The sequence below is a fragment of the Salmo salar genome, chromosome 15 (genome assembly GCF_965601325.2).
Source record: "Salmo salar chromosome 15, fSalSal1, whole genome shotgun sequence".
NCBI lineage: Eukaryota > Metazoa > Chordata > Actinopteri > Salmoniformes > Salmonidae > Salmo > Salmo salar.
Window position 1 is genome coordinate 84,253,464 of NC_138305.1, and position 10,235 is coordinate 84,263,698.

A 10,235-nucleotide genomic window follows, 5' to 3' on the forward strand; every position below is an offset into this window, starting at 1 on the left:
TGACCCTCAAGTGCATCTTTATTCCCAAACTGCTTTGATCCTAGATGAGGGGTGGCTGATGAGTACCATCCGCCATGGCCTGCAAGCAGAATTTCCTGTGTGTGGTGACCTCCTTCTTGGGAGTTCACCAGCCCTCATCACAGGAAAAGATAAGTCAGAGGCTTGATGCTCTGATGAACATTTATTATTCCCATACCGACTATTCTCACTCAACTGTGAACACTTTGCCTTTGTACAATATGTAGAAGCTGTGTGCAACCAGGTAAGTTAAAACATACATATACAGTAGAACTAGGGATCTCCATCAGTTAAATAAAGGTTAAATAAAAATAACAAATAAAAATCTCCAGTCCTGGAGATTGAATCGTGTGTGTAAGTGCTTGGCTGGAACTGCCAGGACCAAAGTTAGAGATGCATATCAACGACTTTCTGGGCACAAAGTATTCATAAAATGAATATATTTGAGAAGCACATTTTAATTTTATGTTGATGTTTGTTTTAGATTCCCAGAAGAGCCAAGGATAAGGAGTGTGAAGACGAGACAGATGTTTTCCAAGACATTGTTGTAAATATAATATATTTAATAAACCGTGATCTATTTTACTAAATGTGCTAAATGTTTCCAATGTATCGGAGCAATATGAAATAATTTGGCCTTTGAGTTGTGGATGATTTTGTTATGACATGTATGTGGTATTTGGATGAAGTGTCCTACAAGGCAAATGTAGTGTGTGTTAAGAAGTAAAGCTTCCAGTATGGATTCACTCCTCAATCTGTAGCCTGCGTCTATATTATTTTATATTAACCACAAGTAAAGTATAGTGCATATTAGGCTACATTGGTGGTAGCTGTGGGATGGCCTTTGTAAGGAATTGTTGCCATTTGGGGCTTGGTGTGAATGGAAAGAGGCTCTGCCTCCGCCCCTAGGTCTAATGCTTTTGTGGCACGGACTACAGCTCTGGTCTCTGCACAGCAGAATCCATGGATCCAGCCCAAATACAGCTCACGCTCTCTACATCAGCCTGTTACTTTCCTTTTCAAATAGGTTCTTGTTTGGACGGACAAGTTGTCATTGTAAACAATAATTGTTTCTTAATTTACTTACCTGTATCAGTATAAACAAAGATTAAAATCCACATCATATATACTGTTAATACTGTGAAGGCTATATTGAATTAAATGTATAGGATAGGTGTGATCAGGACGATGTCCTGATGTTGTAGGCTACCCATCTTGAAGCCTAATTTGTAAATGCCTCCGTTATGAGCTGCATATCACCTATCATAACCCAAAAACATACTCCTGTTTATGTTTTTGTTGTCATAAACAAATGATCCATTTCATGTTTAGATGAAAGATTAGTTCAAGAGAGAGAGGAAGGAAGGATGCACTTTGCAAGCAAAGACTGTTTAGTTTACAAGTATTATAACAGGGCCTGAATTAATAACCTGGATGTGAATCATACTGTGTACCGGATATTCTTTCATTTTAGTTGAGAAAGGACAATGGGCATGCTAATTGTAGCCTCTGGAAAGAGTGTGACATTATCCATCATAATTGTGTTTTCTGATCTTGAAGGAGCTTAGCATTCCACCAAGAACGTTAAGTAAGTAGGTACGGTCTTTCAAGTTGATTTATTTTGAATCAAGGTAGCTAACGCTATTAACTTAAGGTAACGTAGCTAAGGTAAACATTGTTAGCACTAGTTATCTACATTGCTATAGTTAGCCTACTAGCTAGCATACGAAAACCAGTCCTTACTGTGGCTAAGTGGCTTAAAAAAACGAATCTTAGCTAGCTACCGATGGTGTCGTTTAATTTATTGTGACCACGTTTTTGTTGTTTTGTGTAACTAAATAACGTTTAGCAAGCTAGCTAACGTTCGTTAATTTACATTTAAACGAGTTGACGTAGCGACGTTAGTTTGTTAACTACATACGAGCTCCTAATTAGCTAACTAGTTACGTTTCCACAATAACAAGCTGTTTGTAGCTTGGTGGTTATCCAGTTATCTGGGTGGTTTATCTAGCTAACGTTAGATAGTCATTTTAGGATTAGCGAAATTTAACAATGTTAGCTAACTTAACTAGCTAGTAGCTACTGTACTGACTGTAACGTTAGCTAACGTTAGATGTTTGTTGTTAACAACAATGACCTACCTAGCTTCCAGACTGTTGTGATTAACGTTAACTACTACTGCCAAAGATGATATATACTAGCTATGCTATTGTATATAGCTAGCCAGCTAGCTTGGACCTCTGCCTGTCTGATTGGGCTAACTAGCTACTGTAGCTACGTCGTTGTTGGCTTGGTGCATTGAGCTAGCCTAGAAAGCCAGTCATCATTGCCCATTTTTCATGTTGATAGTAAACTTCGTGAGAGAGTTACGTCACTGATATCATGACTGACAGCCATGTTGTGCATATTTGTTTCCCTTACTCAAATAAGTGTGTAATTCTTATTTTAAAGGGATAAACCGTGCAAGATGATTTGGCCTAGAAGCTAGCTGTTATCGTTACAGTAGTAACTTTCAGTTTGGTTGGCTTGATAGCTATAGGCATGGTAGACACTAACGTTACTTGTTAAGCTAGTTATAGACAGAGCTTAGCTACCTATCTAGATGCTGAAACTTGAGTGTTGATAATCAACCTAATTTCATGTTAAAAATAATTCCTTTGTTTGAGTTTATGCTCTTTCAGTTCCGGTCTTTTACTGTTTTGCCAGGTGTGAAGTGTTTTGTCCCTCTTTTTTATAGGAAAGCAGTTTAAGTATTCAGACACAACACAGAAGTTGTTGGGATTTCTGCATCCCCGTTGTCATCTTCCAGCCCTAACAAAGTGATGACCTCACAGCAGCATCCCCTCCCCAATGCAAACGTCAACCCTCCCCTCCTTGTCCCCCAGAACTCTTCAGCTCACCACAGTAGGCCTCACATTCACCCAAACCAGCTGGACTCTACTCAGAGTAGTGCTGCGGGGCACCTTGCCCCCCACAGAGGTCTGATGGGCGGTGTGGGGTCCTCATCAGTGGGGACCTCCAGCGGAGTGGCAGTGAACAGGGGCGCCTCGGCCTCCTGCACTAACTCTGCCATTTCCAGGAGGCTCTCGTCGGGACGCTTCGAACCCTGGCCTGAGGAGGCCGTAGACAACGCTTACGGCTTGTACTCGCTGCACCGCATGTTTGACATAGTGGGAGCCCAGCTCACGCACCGTGACGTGCGAGTGCTCTCCTTCCTGTTCGTGGACGTCATCGACGAGTATGAGCGAGGAGGCATTAGGAGCGGCCGGGACTTCTTGCTAGCTCTGGAGCGCCAGGGGCGCTGTGATGAGACCAACTTCAGACACGTCCTGCAGCTGCTCCGCATCATCACACGGCACGACCTGCTGCCCTACGTCACACTCAGGAAGAGACAGACCGGTGAGTGGTGGTTTCCTTCTCAACCTTTGCCTTTTTCGGGCCCACTAAAATTCGAATGAAAAAGCAAACTAAATCTATTGGCGCCAAGGCAGAAAACATAGATCCCCAAAATGTTATGTTGTCAGTCTCCAAAATGTTATGCCAAATTTTTTTTTACCACTTTTCGGCCATCTTCTTGAAAACACACTTTTTGTGTTTTCTTAGTTAATAATTGACAATTTGCATTAAATGTGAATATTAAGTCACTAACCAAAAGCGTTGCTGTGCTTTGCTTTTCAGTGTGCCCAGACCCAGTGGATAAGTACCTGGAAGAGACGTCAGTGCGTTATGTGTCCCCCAGAGGAGGAGAGAGCAGGGAGGCTGCACCCCATAGGAGGACAGGTGAATGTGTGACTTTGCATGTATACATCTACATACAGTATGCGTGTGTGTGTGGGGGGTGTAATAAAGTTGGTGGAAATAGTGAAATGAATACATCTCTAAATATCTTAGCATTTCTTTCCCTACTCCACTAACAGGCCCCCAACCAGTAATATGCTGTTCTCCATCGGGGCCCCAGGTGGGCCCCCCCCGTACCAAGCCAGGCCCTCCATTACCTAGCCGCAAAAGGAAGAGGGCCCACACCACAGGAGACTGCAGGGAGAAGCAAACCTGTGGTAAGGGAATTCAAAAGCAACTGTTTTGTTTAGTAACTTTATGCCTTCAGAGGTTGCATGTGTGTATCTACTTTTTGACAGTTCTTTCATGACAATGAATTACAAAAGAGTTGGCTAAAGCACATGCATACATATCTGCGACCAAACTATACAGTTGCTGAATTAAGTAATTCCTTGACTGTATTGTTTCCATGGCATTAGACGGCACACACTTCCTCTGTATAACCATTCCACTTGCTCTTCCCTACTCACCCCACACCCCTGCAGACATCCGCCTACGAGTGCGCGCCGAGTACTGCCAGCATGAATCAGCGCTTCAGGGAAACGTCTTCTCCAACAAGCAGGAGGCTCTGGAGAGGCAGTTTGAGAGGTTCAACCAGGCAAACACTATTCTCAAGTCCCGGGACCTGGGCTCCATCATTTGTGACATCAAGTTCTCGGAGCTCACATACCTAGATGCTTTCTGGCGGGATTACATCAACGGCTCCCTGCTAGAGGCCCTGAAGGGCGTCTTCATCACAGACTCACTCAAACAGGCGGTGGGCCATGAGGCCATCAAACTGCTGGTCAATGTGGATGAGGAGGACTATCAGGCCGGCCGCCGCAAGCTGCTCCGGAACCTGGTCAATGGAGGTGGGGCTGGGGCCGGGGCCGGGGCTGCTGCCGCACCCGAAGGGAGCAGAGGGACTCCATCCTCCTAGAAGCGCATGTCTGCTTCTTTTAGCAGAGGGGGCACCTATGTCCCAAATAAGATAACTTGACTTCATGGCGAGGACAGAAGCAAGGAAAGTGTAAAGTACGGTCTGATTCAGGAAGAAGTATGAGGAAGAATGCTGGGTGCCCTGCCCTTTCATCTATGAAGGGAATGTGAAATAAAAGTGAGCAAGAGCAAGTTGAGTTAGATGTATGGAACACAGACATAAGATAAGTGTTTTGAATGTTGAAGGTTTAGTTTTTTCTGCTGGAAGGACAATGCTAATATTTTATATTGTAACTTGTGAATTGACTATAAAATCTGATTTAACATTTTCTTTTGGTATCACACAGCTCTTTGCCATAAAGTGTTCTTGAAATGGCCCCTAGTAGACTATTACTACACATGGCTATAAACAAGTCCCTGTTGGGACATTTAGCATTTTGTTTACTGCCAGACAGGGACAAAATCATTGTAAGCCAGAGACATGCCATCATACAATTATTTGGTAGTAAATCATTTCAAAATATTTTTGGTACGTTGTCAAATGAACAATTCTTGTGTGGGTCGTTCTTGATGATTTGGTTCAAAAGGATTGAAAAGATTAAGCGTACTGAGTGGTTTCAGATGTGCTTGAAAATTGCAATACAAAATTCAACAACAGAATGCAGTAATAAGTATAAAAAAAGGCAAGTCATTTTGAAATAATTTTGACCCCAAATACTGTATCTACCCTCTAAACTCAAATACAAATGTCCTTTTTGAATATGTGTATTCACCCATGGCTCAGATTTCTATTTCTTGATTTGCTTGTCAATATTAGAATTTAATCAGAAAGACACATTCATTAAAGCTGGAATCCTTAGTGGTGAAACTGCCACGTCTGTTTGCGATATTACAACAACAAAGACGGTACTTCAAACAACAAACACAGTTTTTTTCCCTCTGACATCATTGCAAGTGCGATAGAACAGCAGAGTAGGTACCACGATGCTCCGCTGCTCTGTTTCATAAACAAAACAAAAGCCCCTGGGGTGACCAGTGGCCTGTTTCACCTTATGTGGATCTCAACTTTAAACAATTGTTTTATTATAGTTTTATTATATTTGAGTTACAACCAACATACAAAGTTCACCCCTTGTTTTTGCTTTTTAATGGTCATTTCATGTAAAGAGGCTCTACACACTGCATTTAGTACTTTCAACCATTTATTTAGGGACGTACACTGGGAGCACCATTTTGTTTGAGTTCATCAATATCATACATTTTACTACAAAGGTATAATTAGGCATATTGTGTGTCATGCAAATGTACAAGACCAGAGTAGTTGGTGATTATTTTGGACCACATTTTCAAGACATCTTTGTCCACAGTTCATTATTCTACAATCAGTCTGACACAATGTAGCATGGTGTAGTGCTAGGAGCCTCTGATACTTGCTTTAGGAAACAAGGCAACTTTAAACATGTTTTACTGCCTTGGACCAATCAGTGTAAGTTTAGTCAAAATCGGTCCAGTGCTGTCTGAGATATCGTGTGTGATGAGCGTACAGGCAGAGTCAGATCCACAGACGATTAACATTGATCAGACTGCCATCTGATAAATGATTTAATACAGTTGGCTATACCTCTGACATATGAGGGTGTTTTTAGGAGAAAAAAAATTATATGTTGTGAGGTTGGCTTTCATAGATGCAGCAAGGTCAAGAGCAGTGATGTGTTGGAAAGTGGTTCACTTCATACTTGTTTGCATTGTCAGAATGTCCTCAGTCTCATATACAGATGTGGTCAAATATATTGGCACCCTTGCTTGATTCACTATTCTAAAATAAGTTGAAATTAAAAAATCTTTTGGTGTTTACAAGTGTATTTGTTTGATTTACAACGGCACATGGGCAAGAAGAACAAAAACATCTTTTTTACGATTTTTCCCTTCAAAGTAAAAAATGGCTTGGACTAATTAATAAAAAAAGTCTTAATTAATTTGGTTGGAGGCATAATTTTTCTTACTCCCCTGTTGTAAGTTGCAGGTGCCTATGGGGTAAATATTGCCATTCAATCAGTTTTGAAAAGAACAAGCTGAAGATTGTACTCCATTGCGCTCTAGTGTGAAATGCAAGAGTGCAAATATATTTGACCGCATCTGTAGGCTACAGCAGTTGTCTGCCTCTGTTTAACAGTGTATAATGTGTACATCGGTTACTTTCAACGGATGTTCAATATCTATACGATTCCACATGAAAAGGTAATAGTAGAGTGCAGAATCTGTTATATTTGTATACCCCTAATATGTTTTAATTTGTGTTGGTAAATTAATGTTATAACCGACAAGATTAGCATTTTAGCGCTGCTACTTAGCCTTAGACTTTTCCTGGATCAGTTCATTTTTATGGAAGATTAAAGGATTTTGCCAACTGCTTTCAAAATTCACTCTTGCTTTTAACTCTTGTTAAAATGATCAGTGGCATTTCCCTTTACCTTTCCATGTATTAAATAAAAGAGCTAGTCATATTTGGTACTAAAATCTAATCTTGGTACATAAAAGGTTCTGCCAGGTTCTGTTTTGAGTAAGAAGACCAGAAATTAAATTCACATTGTTTTGCAATATGTCATGTGCCATCTTTTCTTTCAGTTTTACTGCTACTTTAAAAATGTTCTTGCTTTTAGATGAGAAAAATACATTTAAAAGGAATTGTTACCCAATTATCTATAGATAGATTTTTTTTTTTTAAAGAGTCCCCTCAGCCAACTGACATTATTAAGCAGTTTGCCATACCACACATTAAAGCAAGTATTACGATGCAATACAGCTGTTCATGTTTCCCTAATGGAATATAACACAAAGTTGCAAACTGGTATCTATTATATAGGTTCTATGTTAATTGTTTTTAAGCCTTAATAGATTGCATGTCTGATTATGATCCCCAGAAACATGAGACAACTTCTGTAACCTTCTGTAGATAATTCAATAGGCTATATTTAGTTTTCTTTGCAACTTTTAAATGCATTTTTCTTGTGTAGTGCAAGCAAATGGAACTGGTCATAAATTGGAGCGATATTGTCAATACATACCATACAGCAGATGGGAAGGAGCACTTTATTTTTTCTCTGTTTTAAATATTCCCCTGTAGCACACAAACATAGTAAAATCCCCTACTCAGAAATCTAGGACATAAAACCAAGAAATGCATCACATTGTTTGCCCATATTCGCCGTATGTTGTTATTTTGTAATTATTTTATTTGTGCTGACCAAAAAAGAGATTGTGGTTTTACGTGAATATTTACATTGATATGTGACTGGTACATTTGTCTGCACAAATAAAAAATAAGTTGTTTAAAAGTCAATAAAAATGTTGTGTTAACAATGTGACATTTTGAGCAGATTGCATTGATTTAACATTTGCTTAACTACTGTTTTTATTTTATTCCAAGAAATAGAATGATTGAGAATGACTGAAACCATCTCTAGTCTAATGAAAACATTTCTTATATTGACAATGTTTCATGCCCATTTGTGTTGTAGTAGAATATAGTAGTTGCGTAGTTGTATATACTGTACTGTAGTATGTAAAACTGGAATTCTTCAGAGGCTACTGCAGTTTTTCCTTTTTCGTTCGGCAAAGAGCCCTACCTAGAACCCTGCAAGTCATTAGGGTTAGTAGCAGGACAGAGACAACAACAGTCAGGAGAAGTACCAGTATGTCCACATTATGGTAAGCATACCAGGGCATCTTGTAGGACTCGGTGCCCAAGTGTGCTGCACCTTTGTGCCTCATAGCAAATTCTAGCCAGAAGATGGCGTTGTCCATTGGTTTGGGAGGTGTATCGCGGTGGAGCTTTGACATCCTGTGCATATTCTCTCTGTTGGGCTTACTCTTGTCCAGGATGTCTGTCAGAGCCTGTGTCATAGGTTCCACCTCTAGGTCCGTCACCTCGAGAATCTTAGCCACACCCCTGGCCTTTAGACAAAGCATGTTGTCAAACTGGTCAAAGATGAGAGGAAGGCTTTACATGGGAACCCCATGGTAGATGCCTTCATAGATCCCATTGGTGCCCCTGTGTGTCACAAAGGCTCTTGTTTTTGGATGGCCAAGTAGGTCGTTCTGAGGCAGCCAGTTCACCAGCAGTGTGTTGTTGCCTAGAGTAGAGGGCTTCTCTCCTGTATGTCTCCACACCACTTTCTAAGGCAGGCGGGCGAAGGCAGCTGCAATTACCTCTGACATCTCCGGGAGGAGGCTACCCAGCAGACTCCCCAAAGACATGACCACGACCCCATGTTCCCCCGAGCTCTGCACAAATGCCTCTAACTCCGCAGGCAAAGGCTTAGAGGGCTTACACTGGAAGCCCCCCATGTAGACCACATTGGGCATGGTAGGGCGTGGAAACTCGAACACAACGTCCACTCTCATCAGCCATAGGTCAGCCCCCTAAATGAGAGAATAGATATTGGTGTTTGGATCGATTAATTAGTTGATCAGACCCCTGGTTTAGAGGTCTTGTTATGCCATAATCAATATAAAGAGAGATTCCATAATGCAAGAAGTTTTTCAGTTTGTTGACAAAACTAATTTTATCTGTGACCAGCGACCCAATAGTTGGTATGTAAGAAAGGGGCGAAGGTGCAGTCGCAAAGTGTCCCTCTGCATTGGTGTCCCAACGAACATTGAGCACAAAAGGAAGACCCAAGTAACTCCCCAATACAACTCCTCCTGCAAATCCAGGATCTGTCAATATTAAATCAAAATTGGCTGCCTTCAGCTTCTCCATTAACTGTTTTTCCTCCATGGCTAAGTGGGCCATTTCAGCACTGCAGCGATGGGTCCACCTCCAGCAAATTAATGGTTTCTTTAGCTTGATGAAGGACAAAATGGAGCGCTCTCGTGTCCATATCTCTAGGCTCCTCTTCAGGAAGGATGCCATGTACTGCGGGTCCTCCAGGCTGCTGGCCCTGGGCACGGGCAATGTGATGGAAGAGGAGAGGAAAAAGAACGTAACAAATACGGTTGCTTTCTGTATTTGAAAGTGTTTTCATTGACCACTGCTTTCCACCATGTCTCACCACACACACACAGACATTAATTCATGTGACTATAGTCTCAAACATACAGGTACCTGCCAAAATAAAGGAAACACCAACATAAAGTGTCTTAATAAGGGCGTTGGGCCACCACAATCCAGAACAGCTTCGATGCACCTTGGCATAGATTCTACAAGTGTCTGGAACTCCATATTTTGGTGTTTTGTTGATTGTGGTGGAAAACACTGTCTCTTGCGCCGCTCTAGAATCTCCCATAAGTGTAATTGTGGGTGAGATCTGGTGACTGAGACTAAGGAGATGATTGTGGACTACAGGAAAAGGAGCACCGAGCACGTCCTCATTCTCATCGACGGGGCTGTAGTGGAGCAGGTTGAGAGCTTCAAATTCCTTGGTGTCCACATCAACAACAAATTGGAATGGTCCAAAAAC

At 41.4% G+C, this 10,235-nt stretch overlaps 1 protein-coding gene and 1 pseudogene across 2 annotated transcripts; one reads left to right on the plus strand and one right to left on the minus strand.

Annotated features, from left to right (window-relative positions):
- The first annotated feature begins 1,452 nt into the window (after nucleotides 1–1,452).
- dedd (death effector domain containing) lies at nucleotides 1,453–8,138 on the plus strand. 2 transcript variants are annotated; one of them, XM_014145758.3, is made up of 5 exons: nucleotides 1,453–1,614; nucleotides 2,756–3,417; nucleotides 3,697–3,798; nucleotides 3,936–4,073; nucleotides 4,341–8,138. In XM_014145758.3, exons 2-5 carry the CDS (start codon nucleotides 2,841–2,843, stop codon nucleotides 4,772–4,774), a joined length of 1,251 nt encoding a protein of 416 aa, XP_014001233.1. In that variant the 5' UTR covers nucleotides 1,453–1,614; nucleotides 2,756–2,840; the 3' UTR covers nucleotides 4,775–8,138. The 2 variants fall into 2 exon arrangements, with proteins under 2 accessions (XP_014001233.1, XP_014001232.1); XM_014145757.3 differs by having other exon boundaries at nucleotides 1,454–1,606.
- A 145-nt stretch (nucleotides 8,139–8,283) lies between these two features.
- Nucleotides 8,284–9,971, minus strand: LOC106572037 (UDP-glucuronosyltransferase 2C1-like; annotated as a pseudogene).
- Nucleotides 9,972–10,235: the final 264 nt, after the last annotated feature.

Excerpts from the sequence above, each read along its gene's own strand:
- dedd (XM_014145758.3), top strand. The coding sequence starts at position 2,841 with ATGACCTCACAGCAGCATCCCCTCCCCAATGCAAACGTCAACCCTCCC. Across the intron at positions 3,418-3,696 it reads ACTCAGGAAGAGACAGACCG|TGTGCCCAGACCCAGTGGAT; the intron begins GTGAGTGGTGGT and ends TTTGCTTTTCAG. Across the intron at positions 3,799-3,935 it reads TGCACCCCATAGGAGGACAG|GCCCCCAACCAGTAATATGC; the intron begins GTGAATGTGTGA and ends CTCCACTAACAG.